Consider the following 24,501-nt stretch of genomic DNA (forward strand, 5'->3'; position numbering starts at 1 on the left):
TTGACAACAAATTATATTAAAATAAATAAATAAATACATAAAATAGTTTTAAATGAAAAAATAAATAAATAAAATATACAAAAAGATGATACTATAAATCATTTAGAAAGATTGCACTAGCCTACCACAGCAGGAAAACTGGTTTTCAGTATGGAAAATAAAAAACAGATTCCCATACTTCACACAAATACAATAAACTACAGATGGATTAAAATCCAAAAATGCTAAAACACACATATGCTCATGCAAATACACATGCACTTCAAAAAAAAGTATTAAAAGAAATACTGTTATGACCTTGAGTTGGGAAATAATTTCATAGATAAGATACACAAGGCACAATTCATAAGAGAAAAGGTTAATAAATCTAACATTGAATTCAAAACTTCTGCATAGGGGTGCCTGGGTGGCGCAGTCGGTTAAGCGTCCAACTTCAGCCAGGTCACGATCTCGCGGTCCGGGAGTTCGAGCCCCGCGTCAGGCTCTGGGCTGATAGCTCAGAGCCTGGAGCCTGTTTCCGATTCTGTGTCTCCCTCTCTCTCTGCCCCTCCCCCGTTCATGCTCTGTCTCTCTCTGTCCCAAAAATAAATAAAAAACGTTGAAAAAAAAATTAAAAAAATAATAATAAAAATAATAAAAATAAAAATAAACTTCTGCATAAAAGAATTCATAAATGAAGCAAAAAGATAAGCCATAGACCATAAGAAAACAGGAAAAATCAGAGAAGAAAAAACCAGAATGGCCAATAAACATATATAAACATGTTCAACCCTCACAAAAGGAAATGCCAGTTATTTAGACGCCACTTTACAACCGTTAGATTGGCAAAAATCAAAAGTCTGACCAAGTGTTGATGGGGGGTGGGAAAACAGGAATTGCTAATCAGTGCAGACAGAAGTAGAAATTGAGTGCAACCACTCTGGGGAAAGATTTAGCAATACCTAGCAAAAATGAAAATAAGTACCTCTACAAGCCAGCATTACCACTTTGAGATATACTTATTTCCAAAATAAATCTTACACATGTACCCCCGGGAGAAATGAATAAAAATGTTAATTGTTGCACTATTTGTAGAAGCAAATAAAAAAAGGAAACAATCTAAATGTTCATTAATAGAACAAAAGAATAATAAATGACAAGGTACTCACAAGAGGGAATAACAAACAAATAATAAAATGAAGTAAGTACATTCAGGCACATTGCAACATGAATAGGTTTCAAGAACAATGTGAAAAGATAAAGCTCGACACAGAATTATAAGTAACAGTTGGATAGTATGTATCTACATCTTTAAACCATATAAAGTCATTCTACATATTGTTCATGACTATCCATACGTAAATAAAATAGAATGACCTATATAGGAACGAGAACAAATTTGCAGCCATGGTTACTACTGGAGAGGGAAACAAAAGGGACTTGAACTTTCAGGAAAGCTCTTTCTCTCGCTCAAAACAAAACAAAAAAATCTTAAGCAAAAATTTCCAAATATTTTTTACTTTTGATTTTTGCATTTCTGGCATTATTTTGTGTACTTGTCTGTATTTTTTTGCTTAACTTTTTTTTCATTCAGTTGACCCATGTCTTCTTGACACCAATCAGAAATTCAGAGGAAGAGAAAAATTAAACTGAGTTACACAGGGTTTGGGGAAACCTGTGAATTTCTGCAAAGGGTCCCATTTTTGTTTCCCATCCTCAAAAGGAATAAGAAGTCATGTGGGCACAGTAAACTCTCCATGTGATAAACCACACCACGACAATGCCACAGGAAAGATACCAAGGCCAGTTCTCCAAACGTGCAGCTCACCTCTCGCACATGTCTTTTCAGGTGCATGTACACACTCTGTCCAGTTTTTCGAAAATGTCTTTCAACATGTTCCCTTCCAAAGGCCAAAAATGTATTCATGCATACATAGAGTCCACCTTCAGAATTCTAGAAGAAAGAGACAGGTCACAACATTAGCCAAGGATATCTCGCCACGTCATTTAGATAAAGAAAAGGGAAGGGAAAGAGGGCAAATGATGAAGACAAAGCCCAGCAAAAGGCCACCTGGCTGTTGTAGTCATCTGCAATGACCCTCTGAGCTTCCACAGCCACCCACAGCATCAGCGTCTGCCCCAAACCTGGATTCCAGGTGCTCCGGACAGCTGCTCACAATCTCCCAGTCAGGCGAGAGCCTCAGAGGGCCTGGGAAATAAACATGCTTGTTGGACTCTCCAAACTTGGGTACGGGACCAAAAGGGAAACGAGAAGTTTGGCCAGTGAACCAACTACCACCACGGCAATCCTGTCTCATCATTCTCCCTCCCTGATCAGTGCAAGTCTCCGGGAACATAAAGTTTTATATTCTTTTAGCAGGGGTTCTTCGATTCAAAGATATTCTTCTCTTCTTTCAATGACACAGAATATCTGTACATACAGAAAATCAGTACATACATGTACTCTATATGTAAAATCCTTAAAAATCTAAAAACTACTAACGAGTAAAACTAATACATGAATTTAGCCAGGTCATAGAATACAGATTTATAGGCAAAAATCAATTGCAAGTTTACACTCTGGCAACAAACACTTGCAAATTAAATTTTTTAAATTTGACTATAAAATAGCATCCAGAAACCTCAGTTATTTAGCTGGTGCTTCTGGATAACTGTTTCCCTTTGAAAGAGATCATTTGAATAAAACTAGAAAAGTTCTTCAGAGGCATATTACATTCACTTGATCATCAAATTAAATATTTTCAAATGTTTTTTTTTTTAAATAGGTGTTTTTTGCATAGTCATAACCCTTAAAAAACTTGTTATCATTATAATGGCCAGTTATTCATTAAGCCCATTAAATTGAGCACCACATATTGTGATTAAAAAAAAAAAAATAACACTTCCATTCTCTTCCAATAAAATGGAACCCAATCAAAAGAATTCAAACCAGAAGATATACCAGGGAAAATATGAGATTTGTAACCAGGGTCCTGAACTACCACTAATTAGCTCTGTGGCCTAAGACAGGTTGTCATTCAGTCTCTGAGCTTCAGGATTCTCCTTTACAAGCATGGCTGCAGCAATAATTCCCACCTCACATGGTTTCGTCAAGTTCAAAGAGGATGAGATACGTTCTATACTATAAAGCATTCATAGCAATTATTTATTATGAGCTACAGGTCTGTGTGCTACACGTATCTCCTATTAGCTCAGTCATTTTATAATTGGAGGAAACAAGGAAGAAAACAGTGAGCCAGTCAGCCACACAGGCTAGGGGCAACAAATACTAATCTATCAGAAAAATATGTTAAGCCACGAGCAGGAGAACCAAGAAACCAGCAAACAGAGGAAGAAAAGCGTTCAAGTGCAGCATTTTTCTGGAGAAAAAAATACACGATAGCTATATAATGCAAGAGTTTATAAAGTAATCTCTAAAATAATCACAAGGTCTTTGCTAATTTCATTGCCAAGACTTCTTGACTTCTTAGGAAATTTGATAAAAATTTAACATACCCCAAACATTCGTTCTCAGTCTGGAGTCACTTGATACTGTCACAAAGTCGATAATCAGAGAGGAAAATGCTTCAGCACTCACAGACAAATGGCCCCACATAGGAAAGGATTCTATTACAAACATCCATGGGTCTCCTCCATCTGACACATGCTGGCCTCTGAAGCAGTATGTGCCTGTCCACTAGGGGCTCCGAGATGGAGGCACTGCCCACAGGACTTGCCAGCAGTACGAAAGCTTCAGGACACAGTGAGACACAAACCCCCTCAAAGCTACCCCATACAGAACAAACACACACTTTAGTCTAATGGTCTAACGTTTTCTTCCCTCCTGCCTTATTAATGTCTAAACAGTGGCCCTATAAGACACTTTATTTTGCATACAAAGACAGTACTCCATGCCATGTGCTCTGAACAGCTTCTTTCATTAATGATGACCAGTGTATGCTGACAAGTCTATCCCTCCCGTTTCCTCTGTGACCAAAGCACAGAGAATAGTTTTAGAGCCTGGGATCAGAGCTGAGCTAACTGATTCTTAGTTTTCAAACCCTCAACCTCGTGCTCTCATTAACCAGCCACGCCCCCACTAAGATTACTGCCCCGGAAAATGCCCGTAAAGCACTTGCCTTCTTGTGGCCAAGAGTACAGCCATGAAATCGGGCAGGACCTTCCTTCATATAAGCACTGTGTCAAAACTGCGGAAACTAGGATCACATCTTGGTTTTTGTAATAATGTTGGCAGAGTACACACACTGCACTAGATTGTGAAGACTTGGGGGGGCCTCTCTCTTAATGTCCTTCATCTCAAGATTTGATGCGGTATGTCTTTAGAAAAAAATTTTTTTTAATGTTTAAAGAAAAAAATCATTGTTAGAAAACTACCAACGAACAATGAAATACAACTCAAAGAATATCAGGGCAGAATACAAAATAATACTTTTCTCAAGTCATGGTGGTAGAGTGCTTATTAAACCAGATTACAGGGCGCCTGGGTAGCTCAGTCAGTTAAGCGTCCGACTTCGGCTCAGGTCATGATCTCACAGTCTGTGGGTTTGAGCCCCGCGTCGGGCTCTGTGCTGACAGCTCAGAGCCTGGAGCCTGCTTCAGATTCTGTGTCTCCCTCTCTCTCTCTGTCCCTCCCCTGTTCATGCTCTCTCTCTGTCTCAAAAAAAAAAAAAATTTTTTTTAAACAGATTACAAATGAAATTCATATATATTGCATTAATATTTTAAATAAATGGTAGCATATGAATAGAGATTCCAAAAACACATTCTATGGTAACTGCTTAATATATATCAAACCACAAGAAATGCAAAAATAAGGGGGAATCACTAATAAAAGTTATTGGGGAAGTTAGATACCAGTATACAATAAAATTAACCTAGATCCGCATCTTATGCCAAACACTGTATGTAATAAGGTCCAGAGAGCTCCAAGAGATAAGCATTTAAAAAGCTGGAAATGAGCCGCAGAATAGCATATTTTATCCCACTTATGAGGGGGAAATAATTTCTGGCCGTGAAAATACAGCATAGAAAGATGGCGTAATTGAGTATAAAAATGTAAACACTAATGAACAAGTTTTATACCACATAATATAATGAAACAAATAGAAAACCAATCATCACAGAATGAGGAAAGATGACAAGTACAACGAAGAAAAGTTTATATCCCAGCTATGTAAAAACTGATAAAGTCACAAGACGTCAGCATTCAGGTTCAACTTGGTAAGTTTTTCTTTTAAGATCATTTAGTTTTAACTGTGAGAAAATATTAAAATCAAATCATCACATCCTCACTACCTCCTGAAGTAATAAGCATGGTAAAACAATCTCAGGGCAGGGGCGCCTGGGTGGCTCAGTCAATTAAGTGTCAGACTCTTGGTTTCGGCTCGAATTGTGATCTCACGGTTTTGTGAGTTCGAGCCCCACATCGGGCTCCAAGCTGACAGTGTGGAGCATGCTTGGGATTCTCTGTCTCCCTTTCTGGCCCTCCCCAACTTGCGCTACCTCTGTCTTTCTCAAAATAAATCAATAAACTTAAAAACATTAAAAAAAATCCCAGGGCAAGTATATGCCTACTAAACCAGCAGAAAGTATGAAAACTACAAAGCCTGAAGCCACAGAGAAAACCTGGATGGAGTCTCACAGTATAAATCGGTTCCATCCTTCTAGAGATCAATCCAACTGTGACTCTTTGACACAGTTATTTCTCCTTTGGGTACAGACTTCAGGAAACCAAAATAAAGAGAAAAGAAAGCTAATTTGCACAAAATATTCATAGATACACTGTTTATAATAGGAAAAAGAGCTCCCAAACAAAGGAGCTAAAATATGTGGCATATAAACAAAGCAAAATGCTACAACGTTATTTAAAATGACATATTACGAAATATGTGTAATGTACACAGAACATAAGTATAGAATTGTGTATAATTTGCACAGAAAAATAATGTTCATGAAAAAAAATACATGCTGATGACAGGGAGGAAAGAGAAGAGAAGAAGGGAAGTCTGTTCATTGACCAAGACCCAAAATGAAACTGGAATGTGATCAATGTTTTATATTTAAGTTCTTGACCTTGGTACTCACAGCCTTACCTCCTGTTACCTTTGAGCTTGGTCTAAAGAGGTGTTTGTCAAACTACTGTCATGAAGAACCAGGTTGTTTTCTGTTGTGTTTTGTTTTGTTTCTGTTCATTAAGGAAAGATATGTGGTCCCACTGCACATGACTAGTCCCTGGCTCAGCCAGATATGAACTTCCTCCCACGTGTAAGTCCCACAAAACCCAAACGGGTCTATATGCTGTCCAAACAAACTAATCCACTGCTCACATGCTTGGATGTGGCTACAATGTCAAGTTGCTATAGAAATTACTAAGTGCTGGGGCGCCTGAGTGGCTCAGTCGGTTAAGCACCTGACTTGGGCTTGGGTTATGATCTCACAGTTCGTGGGTTCGAGCCCCACGTCGGGCTGACAGTGTGGAGCCTGGAGCCTGCTTCGGATTCTGTGTCTCCCTCTCTCTGCCCCACCCCTGCTCACTCTCTCTCTCTCTCTCTCTCTCAAAAAATAAACATTAAAAAATAAATCTTTAAAAAAAAAAAAGAAAGAAAGAAATTACTAAGTGCTTACTCTCAATGTTTGTACTTATCTCTTGGCACCAGTCAGCTGACCACACTTGAGTAGCATTGGTCTAGAGCTAGTGGCTGCCATGTCCACACCCCATTCTTAGAACTGCCCAGTTCTGGAACGGGGCAGTTCTAAGAATGTGTCATGGTGAAGAAAGTGTGACTTCAAGGACCTTCAGAGACACCAAGCCTTCAGAGCAGCCCCACATCAAAACTAGCTACACACACCGATGATGCCTTCACGACTGTACAAGCGCCCCCGATTCCACGCCTGTCCACTTATCCACCTGCCAGCCTCTGCCCATGACCACATCTCCTGACTCCTCACCCAGTGCTGCCAGTCCTGACCTTCAAATCCGTTTTTATTTCAGAACCGTTAGCATCTCGCTCACTGAAATCTACAGCTGTGAGAAACCCATGCTTCCTTCATTTGAGGCCACTACGTTCAGATGCTGAATCACACATTCACTCCTTAAGGGTAGGGAAATCATGTCACATTCATTACTAAATTCCAACAACAGTACTCTCTGGTGCAGAGCAGAACTGAACAAACATATGGAATGAGTGGAAAAGTCTGTGTAGTTATCTCTCACTCGGCTACATAGTTTAGTCTCTCTCTCAAACTGATCCTCAGTGTCCTTCTGATTTGGATTTAAAACACTTCAGAGCACAGGCTCCATCTCAAGTCACTAAACAATGAGGATCACCAAAAGAAAACAGATGACCGTGCATAGAAAAACAGCCTCAGGTGGCTCAGTCAGTTGAGCGACCGACTTCGGCTCAGGTCATGATCTCACAGTCTGTGAGTTCGAGCCCCGCATTGGGCTCTGTGCTGACAGCTCAGAGCCTGGAGTCTGCATTGGATTCTGTGTCTCCCTCTCTCTCTGCCCTTCCCCCACTCATGCTCTGTCTCTCTCTGTCTCAGAAATAAAAAAACATTAAAAAAATTTTTTTCAAAAAGAAAAACAGCCTCAGGCACCTGCAGGAACACTAGGTTTTCAGGTTTGTTCAGTTAAAGTCAAGCCCTTAGCAGCTTGGACACTTGAACCCCATTACCCCAGCTCTCCTACTTTCTGTGACCAAGCCAGCCTCCTTGGCTCTTCAGGACTGTGGCTGCCATGTCCACACCCTATCCCACCTTGGACCCTATCTGGCCCCTGCTTCCAGAGGTCACCCAGCCCAGAACGACCAATATGCGCTTCCCTGCATGTTTTTAGCTAAATAAGATTCTAATTAGCATTTTCATGATGCACTAAACAGAAATGTGACCAATGTGTAAGACTTGATTTAGAAACCTGAATTCACAAGGAAGTCAAGAAATACCACTCAGGGCTTCTCTGAAGTTCTATAATGATTCCCATGACAATTCTCCCACCTCACAATCAAAGTAAGAGAGAGGAGCAACATTAGAAGCCCATATGTTGTTTAATTGCACTCTTCAAAGCATGTCAATATAAATACGATGGATGCATAGCTGTTCATTTATTACTTTACATTGTATTATCCTACATGCCGTTCAGAAGTAACATCAAGAACGAAGTCACCTTTTTTTTATACCGCTGCCATTTAAAAGAATATTAAAACTGAGGTGAATATAAAGGTCAAGGTTACATGTTTTCAGAATAGCAAGTGAACAGTCATTTTAAATAAAAATACACCACATTGTCAATCAGTAGGTGTTCAGAGAACTTTGTTTACGATGGTGTGTTCTTGGAGACTTGGAGACCAGCCTCCGCTGGAAGACAGGAAGGGAGAGTGAGCCTGTGTGAACAGTGCACTCAGGAAACAGAGCGCTGCGTAACACTTGTTTTTATAACCACTGAACAGTGTGGAAAACAAGCGGTCATTGCCGCAAAGAGAAACATGATGTAGGTAGATGGAGTCACAACAAATCCACGTCCAGGACAAATTACATACTAACACCCAGGAAGACTGTGACTCACACACGCATGCAAAAGGCAGATGAAAAGGACAACACAGTATTTTCTAGAACACTGATTTTTTTAAAAGCAAAGAAAAAGAAATCAACTGACAAGCTGCTTGTTACAGTAAAAGGAAATAACCTGAATGCCCAAGTATATGGTACATTCATGAAATATAACACTCCTCAGCCATTAAAATTGATTTGTAGTGAGTAATTCCTGATATAGGAAAAGCACATGGTATTTCTGAGTGAAAGAAGCAGGTAACAAACCTGTATATGACGTTACAATGGACACAACATGCGTGCACTACACGGCATGCGATGTTATCTCAGCATGAAGAGATAATGGATTGCTTTCCTCATGTTGTCTTTTGGCATTTTCTCATTTTTCTTCAGAAAAAATGATTCCTTTTGGGGGGCACCTGGACGGCTCAGTTGGTTAAGCATCTGACTCTTGACTTCAGCTCAGGTCATGATCTCACAGTTTGTGAGATCGAGCCCCATGTCAGGTTCCACACTCTGCTTGAGATTCTCTCCCTCCCTCTCCCTTTGCCCCTCCCCCACACATGCTCTCTCTCAATCTCTCAAAAAAAATTGATTCAGGGGTACTTGGGTGGCTCAGTTGGTTAACTGTCCGACTTCGGCTCAGGTCATGATCTCACAGTTCGTGAGTGTGAGCCCTGCATCAAACTCTGTGCTGAAAGCTTGGAGCCTGGAGCCCCCTTTGGATTCTGTGTCTCCCTCTCTCTCTGTTCCTCCCCAGCTCACCCACTCTCTCTCTCTCAAAAATACATAAACATTAAAAAAATTAATTGATTCATTTTTAATAGTAAAAAACAATAAAATTTTTCTTAATTAAATATGTTTAGAACCAAATATACGTACACATAATAGAACAAATGCTCCCTTTTCTTAACCCAAGCTTTCCTTAGGCTTTAACAACCAACTTCATAGCTTTAAGAGTCTGTATCTTCTTGCAACTCACAATAAAAGTGTGACCTGAAAAAACTAGAGATTATTTCAAAAGCTGTAGGTAAGGAAATTTGGGAACACACAATAAAAGAGGTGATGAGGAATATAATCTCAGGGAGACAGATGAGAATGTGATCACAACAAAAAAATGAAACAAATCAAGGACACTGTACCCCAGCTCAGGTAGACACCATGCATGTTTACAGAAGGGAGATTGAGAGATCGTCTGTGTGAAGGGCAAAACAGCTACAAAAGAGAATGAAGCTGTGATGCCTTCTCTGGGGGCAAGAGAAGTTGGTGGGGTGTCGAGCAGGAGGCGTTTATTCAGCAGAGAGAGAGAGAGAAGCATAGTTGGTGCTCTGATGACATGTAATCCTACTAAAAGATCACTCTGGCTACCGGAGGGATCTATAGGGTGGGGGTCAAGAGAGTATATGGTCATGAGGCTATGCAATCTAGACCCACGCTACCACTGGCCACATGTGAATATTTAGATCTAAATTAAGTTAAATTAAAAGTTCAGTTTCTTGGGGTGCCTGGGTGGCACAGTCAGTTAAGCGTCCGACTTCAGCCAGGTCACGATCTCGCAGTCCGTGAGTTCGAGCCCCGAGTCAGGCTCTGGGCTGATGGCTCAGAGCCTGGAGCCTGTTTCTGATTCTGTGTCTCCCTCTCTCTCTGCCCCTCCCCCGTTCATGCTCTGTCTCTCTCTGTCCCAAAAAAATAAACGTTGAAAAAAAAATTAAAAAAAAAAAAAGTTCAGTTTCTTAAACACACTGGCCACATTTCAAGTGCTCAATAGCCACATGTGGCTAGGGCTTACCATATTGGACAATGCAGATACAGAACAACTCCATCATCACAGAAAGTTCTTTTAGACAGTCCTTGTCTAACTAAGTAAGGCAAAATGGTGGCTTAGCCTGGGGGAGGTGGCAAGAGGTCAGGGAAGGGGACTCATAGCAGAGATGGGGAAACTTTGGCAGATGCAGGTTATAATTTTAGGATAGAACCCATAAGCAAAGAAGATGGATTAGATTGTAGGGGTTTGTGGGAAAGAGCAGGATCAAGGACAGCTCCTGTTTTAACTCTTAGACTCGTAAGACTACCCACCTCTCTCTGCTCAACTCTTGCTTCCATCAAGCAACCACCTGTCTATTAATTCTGCCCCGCAGGTACTTCCATATATCTGAATGGTAGATTTAAAGATTCCAATGACCAGAGCACAGATTCCCAATACATTCTGGCTTCTAGAGCAAAACAAACAGACAGGAGTTTGTAAGTGCAAAAACTAAGTACAGGCAGATGGGAAACAAATGTGCAATAAGAAAGTAAAACAAGGTTCCAGAGCAAGGGCAGCCAGCGTGCAATCCACAGAAAGCAGAAATGTGATGGTAAAAAAAAAAAGCACTGTCAAAAAATAGTTCACCAGTAGAACAGAACTTCCAGAATGCAATATTTGCAAACTATAAAACCTTGCTTCCAACGGCAAATCCACTGAAATAAAATTATCCAAATAAATTAAGTAGAAAAAACCAAATGCATATAATCCCAGGAGAGTGTAGGTCTCTCTGCTGAACATCGATAAATCATGCTTGTAGCCGTGAAGTGTTAAGAAAAACTAGAAATGTTGATGCAGTGATGATTCTTCCAGTTTGCTCCCACTTTGACGTTTTCCTCTCTGCAGAGGGCTCCCACGTATGCCTCAGAGCCATGCAGCCAACCCAGACAGCTAAAGGCAGAGTTCAAAGAGCTACATTCTGACACACCACAAATTTACTGTTCCACTGAAGCGTCATGTATTAGCTTTTTTCCTAAGGATAAAACCAAATGCTTGCTCTGGGTATTTGGAGCAATGAGGATGCTGTCACCAGAACGGATGGGGAAGGGTTAGGGCAAGGCCTGTGGAGCAGCTACTATGATGCTCATAGGACACATGGGCAGAGTAAAAACCATCAGAGTGAAGACACTGAGGTGAGCGTCCTCAGCAGTGCTAAACTGAAGCCACGATCCACCTAAGTAGTTCCCAGCTGACACACAAGAAGAGAAAATGTGAAACTACCTTGTCAAAGGTAAAAACCTGTTATACTCATTTCTTCTCATTTTTAAAAAGAGATGGCTTTCTTCAGGATGCATTTCCCCTGACAAACTCTATTATATGTGAAGATTAGGTTTCCAGGAGAACCCATAAAAGCCCATCACTATGAGCTGGATTTGAGTATAATAGCGCTGAACAGAGTACCCCCCGTCCAAGGAAGCCAGCACACATTCACGTCCAAGGCTTCTGCTGTAGGGCAGAACCTCATGCAGAATTGCCAAGTACAGGATGTCTGTCTCTCCTTGGCAACCCCAAGACCCTATAAATTCCCATCTCACCTTCTTCTCAGAAGGATCCCTGCCACGAAATCCCACTAGAGAGGTAGATAACATTAAGTAGGTTTAATGGGAAGCCATGTTTATAACAACCCTGCAAGGTAGGTACTACAGAGACAAAGGCCCGGCGAAATTCAATGAAAGTAAGGCACCAGCTGAAGTCATGCTGCTACTCAGTAGTAACAGTGCAGGGGGGAGGGGTGGAACCCAGGCCAGTCTGGCCCTCCACATGCTGCCTGGTGCAACAGAGAAGCAGATGCTGTTTTGGTGGCAGGAGCTAGGTGGGCAGCTGTCAGTAAGCACACGCCACCACGGGAGCTCGGAGAAAAGAGCAGTTTCTTCTTTTTTTTTTACCAAAGCTGTTTCATTCCAGGAAAGCAGACCGGGCAGGCAAAGGAGAGCACACGAGTAGGTGGCTTGTGCCAGGTGTTCTGCCATGCTGTCCTGAAGGGGAGAAGAGAGGCTTCAGCAGGCCCCGCCATCTCCACTTCCCAAACTCGGAAGAACGGCTGGGGTCCCCGGGAGACGGCTGCTCCAGGCTGACAGCTCCCTGACCAGACAGCAGCGACACCCAACGTGCTGGGGTCCAAGACCCTGGCGAAGCAGCTGCAGGCTCTGGCGGCCCCACGGCTCACCCACTCTCATCAACTGATGTCCAGCCACTTGGCTGGATCTGTCAGTGATCCCGCTGCAGGCCTAGACATATAGTGCACATCAGCTGGGGCTCCTTCCAAAGCTTCAGGCTGGAGACTCAATGGCAGAACCTACCTAAATGGCACGTCCAAACGAGCAATTCAGCAGCTGTACCTAAAGGATACAATAGGTGAATTACTTTCACCCTTGACCCCTGCCTGCTCCTCTTTCCTCCTGGCCAGTCAATCCACGAATCCCACTAATAGACCACCAAGCCTATTTCTTTTTTTTTTTTTTTTTAAGTTCATTTATTTATTTTTGAGAGAGAGAGAGAGAGAGAGAGAGAGAGAGAGAGGAAGAGAGAGAGAATCCCAGGCAGGTTCCATACTGTCAGTGCAGTCCCATGCAGGACTCTGTCGCTCGAACCGTGAGGTCATGACCTGAGCCGAAGTTGGACCTTAAAATGACTGAGCCACCCAGGTGCCCCTAAGCCTATTTCTAACAGCTGCTGGGACAGAGACATCTGTGTCCTGGTCACCACTGTATAGCCGCACCCAAAAAATCAACCAAGACCAAAAAAGCAACCTTTGGTTTGATTAGGAGAAAGTTTCCATAAGTGCAACTCACAAGAGCTATTCGCCTCTAGGCCAATCGCCCATGGAGTCCATATGGGGCAGATTTACTCTAGTGATTTTATTTCATAAAACAGTAAAGTCTGCATGTATTCCATCTATGACTGCTCGTGCAACGTGATTATCTGTTCAAATTTCTAATTCCTGGAGGACACAGGGCCCCAAGCTCCTGAGTTTCTCCACGCAGTACTCCCCCACCTGACTGACCATCTCACCTACCTCATGTATGCCTTTGATACGCTCCTTCTGTCAGGCTCCAGGCCTTGAAGTCACCTCCAGCTCCTTCCACACCTTCACCCACCGCATATTCGGTCACTAAGCTACACTGATCAAAATTTCTGAGTTTGTTCCCGCCACCCTGCCATCTCTAGCCCCACTGTCCATCACCCCAATGAAAGTACCCACCCCCAAAACTACAGGAGCCCTAGCTCGATTCGCGTTCAAGCTCTCCCCACCTCTCAACCTCACTTCTCACTCCACTTCCAGGACAGCCACAGCAAATAACCACTGTCCCCTAGCTCATAACTGGCCAGCCCATCCGGCCTAACCTTACAAGACCCACCATTACAACCCACAGAGGATTCAGTCCTGCTTTCCAGTCTCCCCCTCTTCCTTACATGTGTGCAGAACTCGGTCCCAGCTCCGTGCCTCGGTCCCCTCCTCCCACAAAATGCCACTTTTTCAGATCCCATCCAGGTGTCCAGACCAGTAACTTTGCCAGATTTTACTGATTATTCATTCTCATGTCTGAAATCTCCATACATTACAAGTGCCATGTTATTTAAAACTTAAATACCCTATTTAGTGCTGCAGGGTCTAACCTCCTGACACATCAGGGCTTAAGTCACTTCTGTGTCATATACCAGTCTTTGAACAAGTCCCTGAACAAGCTACCTAACCTCTCTGACTCTCAGTTTCCTCTTCTGTAAAATAGAGTGACAATAGTAGTTATAATTTACAAGCCAGTTACTATTGTAATTAAATGAGATGTATATAAAAGTACCCAGTACCGTGTTTGACACCTAACAGATACACAAAATTGGCACTCATATTTCACCATGCTAGAAACATCCATGCCATACCCATTTTTACTGTGGTCCTGTGTCCCTCCTAAATACTCCCAGAGCAGTGCTACATGCATTGTAGGTTCTAAGTAAGTATTAATGCTTGCTAATTAACACAAAACTTTTATTTAATTAACTAATTTATTTTGAGAGAGAGAGAGAGAGAGAGAAAGCCCAGGAGCACAAGCAGGAGAGGGACAAATAGAAAGAATCCCAAGGAGGCACTGCACTGTCAGTGTGGGGCCCAATGTGGGGCTCGAACTCATGAACCGCGAGATCATGACCTGAGCTGAAATCGTAAGTCGGACACTTAACTGAATGAGCCACCCAGGTGCCCCCAAAACATTCTATTTTTAATCTCATCACAGGAAGCACATACTATTGTGCACCTCAAGCAACATCTCTAGTCTGCAGGCATGTTCAGATTCATTCAATTCTTGTCATTATTGTATTGACCTCCTGTTCCAGCCCTAAAAATAGCTGCTCTTGTTCCCATCTTCCCTATGCATGGGGACAAGGGGAGTCCTGGGCTGATGGCCCACAATACTGGACGTGAGCAGCAGCACAGATGCCTGGGCTACATCCACAGAGACCAGCCCTCCTGTCACTTCCCTCAGGGCCACCATGTGTGAACACCTCTACCAAGATCCCTGTGGCATCTAGAATCACAACACACAAAACACTCAGCAAGTACCCAAGCCAATTTTCCCTAGCTTGACAAGGGTCAAGCTTACAACTTTTCAGATTATAATATGACAGAATAAATATATGGTATTGGTTAATTTTAATAACATTTTTTATTCCAAAAGATATGCTCATGATTCTTAAAAAATAGGGGGAAAAAAGCGGACAGATGCAGCGTGACTAGCACAGGTCTACAAATGGCACAGTCTTCTGTCTTCTCTTTTCCCTTTAATTCTCTAAGACCCCAACTGTTCCGTGTCCTCGACAAGCAGTATCCCAACCATGATGGAGATGTACAGAGTGTTTTGAAAGCACAGGAAAACAAGTGTCTAACTCAGCTGGGGGGCGGAGGGGCAGTGGTGAGGGCCTCACAGAGAACAACCAAGCTGGTTTTTAAGGATCAGTGGGGTTTTCCCAGGGGGGGTGAGAGGTTGGGAGAAGCCATTCCAGGCCAAGGGAAGAGCATAAGCCAACACATGGAGTGCTGAAAGCATGGAGCGTATGAAGAAGGCAAAGTCCCTTGGCCAAAGGGACTGTAAGCAGAGGGCGGGTGCTAAGTAACAACACTGGCAGGGAAAGTTGGATCGACTTGGTAAACTGATTTGAGGTGCTGTGTTAGGAAAGTCTCAATGGTGCTTTGAAAACATCTAGGCAGGGAAATGGCATGGTAAGACCCATGTTTTAGAAAAACTGAGTGCACTATGGCAGACTGGAAAGGAGGCAAGGTAGTCAGTGAAGAAGCTTCTTGCACAAGAGTCCAGGCAAGACATGATGAGGGCTTGGGCCTGGGCCGAGGATAAGAGAGGAGCCTACACCAGAACCTGGTCTCTAATGGGAGCCACACCATGTCCACAGCAGCATTACACACAACAGGCAAAGAGTGGGAACAACCCAAGTGTCCAGCGGCACGTGAATGGATAAACACGATGCATTATACACATACACTGGAATGTTACTCAGCTTTAAAAGGGAAGGAAATTGTGACACAGGCTACAACATGGACACCCCCTGAAAACATTACGGCAAGTGAAATAAGCCAGTCAAAAAGGATAACGACCGTGTGATCTTGCTTAGATACAGGACCTAGAGCAAATTCATAGAAACAGAAAATAAAATGGAGGTTGCCAGAGGCTGGGAGGATGGGGCATGAGGAGTTATTGCTCAAGGGGGGGGCAGAGTTTCAGTTTTGCAAGATGAAGAGTTCCAGAGATGGGTGGTGGTGATGGTTTCGCAACAATGTGAACGTACCTAAGGCCTACTGAACAGCAGACTTAAAAACGGTGAAGATGGCAAATTTTATGTTATGTGTATTTCACAGTTTCTTTAAAAGCAGGAGAGGGAGAGGGAGGCAGAGTTGATAATATTGTACATCTCCTAGCCTGTGGCCCTAAATGAAGCGCAGCACCTTTACGGAGCTCCAGTCCACAGAAGGACAACACAGGGGAATGGAAAGAGAATTCGGAGTTGCACAGATGTCCAGACTCATTACAACTGAGAACAAAAACTTTCCCAAAAGGCTCCCTGACAGGATCAGCATCGTCCCTTACACTCCTGAACTCTAAAAACGATACAACTTAAAAGGTAATTAACGGCAGCCAAAAAGAGATAGGAAATGACTTCTTCATTACTCATTTGGAAAAGTGGGATTCTAGCGTACATGGGGCAGATTACACAAATAAATCAATTCACTCCTTTCTGAAACCCAAAGAAAAGAACTGTAAAAATGTTATTTTCTTTAAAGTGTATTTATTTTTGAAAGAGAGAGAAAGCACAAGTCAGAGAGGGGTAGAGAGAGACAGAGAAAGAGAGAATCCCAAACAGGCTCCGCACCGTCAGTGCTGAGTCCGATGCAGGGCCTGAACCCACGAACTGTGAGATCATGACCTGAGCCAAAGTCAGACACTTAACCAACTGAGCCACCCAGGCACCCCGCAAAATATTATGTTTTTAAACACATAAACCATAGAAACAGGACTGAAGATGGAGGAGCACTAAAAGACTAAGACGAGCTGACAAAGCTGAACCCTAGGCCTGCAACAGAGAAAACCAAGACCCTATCTTACATATACCCCTGAATTTCCAAAAGGCTCCACAACCGGCAGCTCCAGGTAACTCTGGAAACTGGGGTGAAACAAGGGGTAAAACAAGACGGAAAGTTTGGGGGCACCTGGGTGGCTCTGTCAGTTGAGTATACAACTTCATTTAAGCCCCACATCAGGCTCGTGGGAGCCTGCTTCGGATCCTCTGTCCCCCTCTCTCTGCCCCTCCCCTGCTTGTGCTGTCTCAAAAATAAACAAACACTTAAAAAAAAAGAAAAAGGGAGAAGGAAGGTTTGGAAATCCATCCAGGTAAGCAGTCAGAAACCCAAATCCCTCCTCCACTCCCAGTGGTGCCTCCCACACTGGTAACCCCTGGAGATTTATTCTCTGAAGCAGGTAAAAACACAGCAGTCGGGTCTGTGGGACAAGGAGTTCAGGTAGGAATAAGGGTTCCATTCTGAATACATGGAGACTTAGAGGTGTATGTGTAATGTATGTCTATCAGTCCAGATGTAGACCCAAAGTACCAACTATTCTAGGTATTTCAGGCAGGGAGGCGTTTAACACAGGGCATTAGAGGTTTGCATAACAATCATGGCTGGAGCTGTGAGAGCCAAGGTCAAAGAAACCACCATTCATGTTCAGGAAATCAAGATGCACAAGCATCTTAAGAAACTGCAAAGATGATCCCAGCTCCCCCATGGCTGAGGTAGCTCTGAGTCCCAGACGGATACTCCGAAGCTGATGAAAATCCCACATATGGTATGTGCCTTTGCTGCAATAGCAGTAGCAGCTTCTTCTGAAACTCTCGGTGGCAGAACCGAAATCACAACCCTCCTGTCAAAGGATTCTGGCAACTGTAGTGCCCAGGTTCCCAGCCCCTACAACATGGGAGATGGCTTAACAAAACGGGTTGAGGACCGGGAGACCATATCCAGCCAGTATCCAACATCCAGATGCCAAGACCACCCTCGCGCTCTCCTCCCACTCAGTTCCCTGCTCCCCAAGTACTGGCGGACAGACCTTCCCTTTCCCTTTCCCGGCAAAAGAGAACAAAAATCTCCCAGCCAGTGGCCAAAGGAAAAAAACAGGGTGCTAAAATGTTAGGTTCTCAGAGAAACAGCCCAGCCAGATCACACTACAGTGACGCTCACAGAAGAATAAGGTATTCTCATCTCCAAAAAGGCCAACAATTCCCAGCAAAGTAGCTGTAATTTTTTTCTAAAAGAGTCAAATTCTCTACATTTCAATTTGCTTCAAAAAAATGGACATGAGTTTAAAAAATAATGTACATGACACATATGACTTCTATAGTTAAGATTAACAATCAATTATTCAATCCCCACATATGTGAAAACGTGAACCCATAAAAGCCACAACATAGGTGAGATGTGTTACTGAAGCAGCCAGTTGTACTTTTCTTACCTAAACTCTAGATCTTGGGTTTTCAAAGTATGACCTGTCATGCCCCCAAACCCTTAGTGATCTACAAGGTCAAAACTATTTTCATGACATGAACTTATCTGCCTTTTTCACTCCTGTTCTATCCTGAGCATACAGGGGCATTTTTCAGAAGACTACATGACATCTGATGACATCATCAGCCTAATAACTAACAGAGCAGAAGTTGTTTTCAATTTTTCTGTCTTAATCTCTAATATGGTAAATATAAATAGAAACCACACAAAATCTCTTTGGGGTCCTTGAAAATATCTGAGTATACAGGGATCAAGAATCTTGAGAATCATTGCTATAAAACAATGTTTTAGAGGCGCCTGGGTGGCTCAGTCGGTTAAGCATCTGACTCTTGGTTTTGGCTCGGGTCACGATCTCTCGGTTCATGAGTTCAAGCCCTGCTCTGGGCTCAGCACTGCTGGTGCAGAGCCTGCTTGGGATTCTCTCTCTCTCTCTCTCTCTCTCTCTCTCTCTCTCTCTCTCAAAAATAAATACATAAACTTAAAAAAAAATGTTTTTGTTAGTTGCTTTTAGAAAGGAACTTTTAATATGTAAACCTGATTAAAATTAGTTTGTTTATATCTTCAAAGAGGAAAAAATAAATGTTTTACTATCTTGTATCTGTTGATCCCTTAGGAGGAAGAGTTTTCTACACAGATCCCAAATTATTTTTCCCCTACAGTAACCACCATGATGACAAGTCTCATTGCCTGGAAGGCAGCTCACAGTGAGTCCCTAACAGGAACTGTTCCTACAAGTAAAGGATCGCAAAGCCTTTCCCAACGGATATGTAAACCAGCCCCTACCATGAGGCCCCAGTTCCCCAGAGTTTTACAAAGACTTTCAGGAATGTGGAGAACCAGCAGTGACATCTCAACATCACCAAGGGGCCTCAGAGCTTCAGAGAATGGGAAACAAGATCCCTCTGACAAAATAATGCTGATGCTGGAAGGGAAGGAGAGGAATGAGGGACTCTCACATCCTCTGGAGCCACCTCTGCAGCTGCTTGTCACAGCAGGTGTGGCCTGAGACCTCTCTCTTCTCAGCAGCTGCTGGTGCTGGGAAGCCTGCTCAGCCCCTCTGGCACAAATACAAACCTCAAAGAGTGAGAGCATTTCACTCCTGGAGCACCTTTGATCAACAGACCACGGGAGCCAGTGGATAAACACTCCCCTCGTCCATGTCCCAGGCGGAGGACACTGAGATACATTCAACAGTTCCCCAGGGAGTCCCTGGCTGGATTGAGCACCAGTGGCCCACTGCGGCAGCCGGCTCCATAACTCACTCTTGGATTGGCTTTCCCTTTTTCCTTTTGTTATTATTCCCTTGGACGTTCTTCCTCTTATGTTCCCTGGGATACCCTTCCAAAATAAACTGTCCATGCTAAGCTCCTGTCTCAGTCTTTCAGTTGACCCCACCTAAGACAAGGCATAAGATAAGCTCTCCACATCCAGACAGGTGGGGAAGGGACATAGCACAAGAGTGGCCCTCCTTGTCCCCATTCCTAAAGCTTGGCAAAAAGCTTCACATCTAGCAGATGTTTTAAAACTTCCAGTTAAGTGAAAAGAGAAGGAAGTGATGACAAACTATGGAAGACAGACTGTAACTGCTCTGTTGTATGACATAGACTCTAAATAAAATGGGCTTCAGAGAAAGGGATGAAGTCTCATGTAGAAAGGGAAGGCTGAGAAAGACTCCCAAAGATGATCAAGAAAGGAAGGTGGCTCCAGGAAAGGAAATATGAGTCTTAGCCACTGGAGACCCAGAGACTGGCCTCCCCAGAGCTGGAAACCTAGAAGCTGAGGGGAGGCAGGACAGAGTGTATGCAGATGAATGAGGGGTTCGACAACCAAGGAGAGAAGTAGAGTTTATATGGTGATCCATGAAGGCTTGTGAGAAAAGTGCGGACCAATGTCTTCACTTAACCACACGAACCTTTCTATATAACTCTGAAGACTGGGCTTACAACCCATGACTGACTCTCTTTATCTCTTTCTTTTCTTCCCATAGTGATTACTAATTGGCCAGGCACTCTTCACATATTATTTAATCCACAAAACAACTCCATGAGGTAGGTTCTATTATTGCCCCCATTTTACAAAGGGAGAAACTGGACCACAGGCAAGTTACACAGCTGGGAGACAGAGCTTGGGTTCAAACCCTGCCAGTCTGGTTCTCTCTCTCACATCTGTCCCCCACCATCAATAAAGTCACCACATTTTACATGATAATCCTACATGATTCCTTTCACACTGTTTCTTATATGTTGTATCCTCAGCATTTTCAGAACCTACAACCACATGTAATTCATACATTTCCTAGGCATTAGTTGAGTTCCTGGCATATACATATGCCAGATGCTGCACCAGCAGCTGGGGATAAAGATGCAAAGTCCTCACTCTCCAGGAAAGTCCCATTACACATCTTGCAAGATGAACCAAGTCATGGAGAGGTGAACCTGTAGGTCAAGGTGAGAAGATGGGCCTGGGATGAAATTGGGATGAATTGGTAGGTGAAAAAAAACAAATTCTCACTCATTCCAGAAGTGTTACTGAGTATCTGCCATGTGCAAAGTCCTAGAAGACAGGAAGGAAAGGAAGGAACACTGAAATGAGTTACCATACAGTCCAACCCAATCCTCATACCCACACAGGTGAGGAATAACAAAGCTGTTCACACCACGCCTGAGACATAGTAGATACATAATTAAAAAATGATCAATTTAGTCTTCCTCTAACTCCACTTTAAATCACATAACTTACAATTTTCCATAACTGACCACATAAAATCAAGATCCTGTTGTAGGTATTCAAGGCTCTCATCGTCTACTCTCTACTTACTTGGTTCTGACCTCACTACTTATTAAATCAATCTTTTTCTTCCCAATACATCACAGGCAAATAAAGAGAACACATTCACACTTTATGTGTCTGCCCATGTGATTTACCTTTACTGCACGTTGGTCTTTTTTTATTTCTATCCATCTTTACCTATGGCTACTTTCAAAAGTATCCAATGCTAGGATGATAATTTTTTCCACTCACATGGTTTTGGCCTTTCCTCTACCACAGTCCTGTGGCACTTGTAGATTAAAGCCTCTGGTGTGTTTGGCACCAGTGGATTTAACTGTTTGGCTCTCACAGTCGAGCATGTAGGAGCTGGCACACAGTAGGTGCTCAAGAACCTGTATGTGATTCAGGATGAAGCAGTACCAGAGAGAAAGATCTTGCGTTATCATACATAGTGTTTTGACATCACTTGTTATAAAACCTTCTTTCTCTTTCTCCCCATAGATAATGAAATATAATGATTCATCAGCCTTGTAAATAAGCCCAGTCTCCCCAAGGAACTACTGTGACATGAATGAAATCATCATTTTACACTGGACACGATGCTTCTAGAATGGTGTTTGGCACACAGTTAACTCCCAGTAACTATTTGTGGAAGTGAATTAAAACAATCAGCTTTTTTTTCACACCTGCCACATACTATATAATATGGTAAAGATTTTTAATACCAAAGTTTTAAGAATTTGAAGAGCAGCGCAGATCAAATACAGTAAAAGTAGCTTTATCCACTCTACATGTTGTGCTATCCTGAAAGACTAGGCCACTCTCTTCTTCCTGGACTTCACAATCGGTCAGTTGCTTAAGTTAGGGAAGACCATCATCCCTCTCCACCCTTAGGAGCTATTAATGGGAACCTGCCCATCACTAGACACAAAATCTGAAAATGGCATTTTCAAATACTTTGTGGAGAACAGGATTTAATCACACCGCTGACAGTCACTTTAAGTAGTGTGATCACAGTATGTAAGTATTAAATACAACCATCTCATTCCACTTAGACCTTTTTGAAAGAAAATAAGTAAGTAATGAACGAAAAGCAAAATTTTTATCCCCCAAATGATCTGAAATTAGCATAAAAGAAAAACTAAATATCCTAGAGAGAGGATATTAATTCCGGGACTCCAGTGTATAACAAACAAATATGCTTTGACATCAGCCAATATCAACCCACCAGATAATAAAGGATACTTTGGAAAATTGGTCTCTCATTTGGTTTTTCTTTTTTTTTCCCCCCTCCAACGATACTCTACATAATGTGAATAAAATGTGTTAGACTATTGTTTGAAACCTGCCTCAGTCCCTCTAATCCAATGCACCTCCCGGTTGCATTGAGATCTGCCGGTGACACATGAGATCTAAAGTGGGTGGATAAAAATAACCTGGTCCTCAAAAAGACATGATAAACGCCAGACAGCTGAGTCACTTTGAAGCCCATCTGACTCTTGAAAGGGACATTCACCCTCCTTTTCCTTGTCACACATATACATACCACCTGGTGAAAAACACCACCAACCTCCCTGGGTGGAAGGCGGTGATCTGTCGTAACTTCCCCCTCCAGTCTCAGGTCACAACCCGCGACTAAACTTTTAATAATTTATACTAATGCATCTCAGCCCCAGCTACTCATTTAGAAGAGGAAGGGGAAAGACTTAAAGGAACCGTAATAATCCAGTAGACCCCCTATTTCTGCTGCCCAATTGGAGGCACCCGAAGGTTTCCTGTGACATTCTAACGGGAAGAAAAGGAGTGGGGGAGCAATGCAAAGTGGAGATAGAAAAGCTCAGCGAGGAAATCAGAATCGTCCAGGAGCGGGAATCCCTGGGCAGAGCAAACGGTCCCAGAAAGAGAAGGGTTGTGCGTGTCTACGGGGGATCGATGCGGTCCGCCCGCCCGCCCTCCACTCTCGCCCCGGGGAGGACGCAAATCATCCGCAACGTGCAGTTCAGATCAGGGAACTCTTCCATTGGATCTACCTTTCAAACGGTGGCGGGGCTGGGGCCAGGCAGCTGGGAGCTGGGGCCCAGTCAGCCTAGGAAGGCTGGCGGAGCTCAGCCTCGGCGACCCAGTGCTCAGCTGCAGCAGCCTCGGGGAAAGCAGCGCCCGGAACGCAGCAGGCGCTCACTAAGTGTTTTCCGAACTGCAGTGCCCCTGAGCCAACTCCGCCGCCGCGGGAGGAGGTCCCCCGGCTGCCACTGCGCATCTTCTCCCCCGGCTTCACGTGCCGCCCAGTTCCGCGGCTCGCGGCCGCCACAGGCCGCTGGCACCGCGACCCTCCCCCGAGGCGCCGCGAGCGCCGCCGAGCCTCACTTACGGGGGAGTCGTACGAGAAGGCGCACTCGTTCTTGTACACCCTGTCCCCCGACCTGGGCACGCGGATCGTGGGCATGTGGGGCACCAGCAGCTCGCCGATGTCTCCCGCAGCCATCTTCCTGCTGCCGCTGCCGCCCGGCATGCCGAACAGGGCGCCCCGGCGCTGCATGGCCGCGGCGCGCACCCGAGCCGAGCCGAGCCGAGCCGGAGCGCTGGATCTGCCCGCGGCGGCGGCGGCGGCGGGCTGCGCGGGCGACCGGAGCCGAGCCGGGGCTGGCGGGCGGAGCGGGCCGCGGGGCGGGAACGGGCACCGGGGGCCTGGGGCGGACGAGCGGGCGTGGGGGGGGGGGGGGGGACGCTGCTATTTTTAATCCAATGGCGAATCGCCGGCCCAGCTGCAGCGTCAGGCGGGGCGCTGGGGAGCGCCAGCCGCAGCGCGCCGGGGAGGGGGCGCTGGAGAGGGGCCCTGCGCCCCGATCCGGCTCGGCAGCGGGGGGCGGGAGACGAACCCCCGGGGCGCGGGCGCGGGAGCCGGAAGCGGGCGGGCGGGACGGGGGGGACACCCCCCTCCCGCCCCCGCCGACGGGCGGCGGTGGGGCTGCCCCAAGGTGTTTCCTACCCTAGATCGATAGGTTGCGAAGGGGCAACTCCGAGGCAGCTAACACAAAGGGCAGAATTGGGGGGGGGGGGGGGGGGGGGGGTAACAACCGCTTGCTTTTAAAACAGCTGAAGATAAAAGCGGGTGCTTCCCCTGCCTGGGTAGGGATAGGATTCGACGTGCAAATCCGGATTGCACAGCTCCGGGCCCAAATCTAAATTTGCGCTTTGCACTTAGGTGTTAACCTCACTAAACCTTGTTCTTCACTTTTTTTTAGCATCTAAAGCTTATTGAAAGAGAATAGAATAGGATCCAGTGAGGATGGACATATATTTTTGCAATAATACAGATTTT

General features: G+C 44.2%; 1 protein-coding gene and 1 non-coding gene across 2 annotated transcripts in view; one reads left to right on the forward strand and one right to left on the reverse strand.

Annotated features, from left to right (window-relative positions):
• USP13 (ubiquitin specific peptidase 13) overlaps positions 1 to 23,856 on the reverse strand; it is a 117,938-nt gene extending 94,082 nt beyond the window's left edge. The window contains exons 1-2 of the mRNA XM_023260372.2: positions 23,551 to 23,856; positions 1,808 to 1,933 (exon numbers count right to left, since the gene is read on the reverse strand). Coding sequence (XP_023116140.1) covers positions 1,808 to 1,933; positions 23,551 to 23,718 — 294 coding nt within the window. The 5' untranslated portion in view covers positions 23,719 to 23,856. The remainder of the gene's footprint in view (positions 1 to 1,807; positions 1,934 to 23,550) is intronic.
• LOC111556470 lies at positions 4,158 to 4,317 on the forward strand. The gene has a single exon (XR_002735942.2). It is a non-coding gene; the product is annotated as a small nucleolar RNA SNORA81 (small nucleolar RNA).
• Positions 23,857 to 24,501: the final 645 nt, after the last annotated feature.

The sequence above is a fragment of the Felis catus genome, chromosome C2 (assembly GCF_018350175.1).
Source record: "Felis catus isolate Fca126 chromosome C2, F.catus_Fca126_mat1.0, whole genome shotgun sequence".
Lineage (NCBI taxonomy): Eukaryota > Metazoa > Chordata > Mammalia > Carnivora > Felidae > Felis > Felis catus.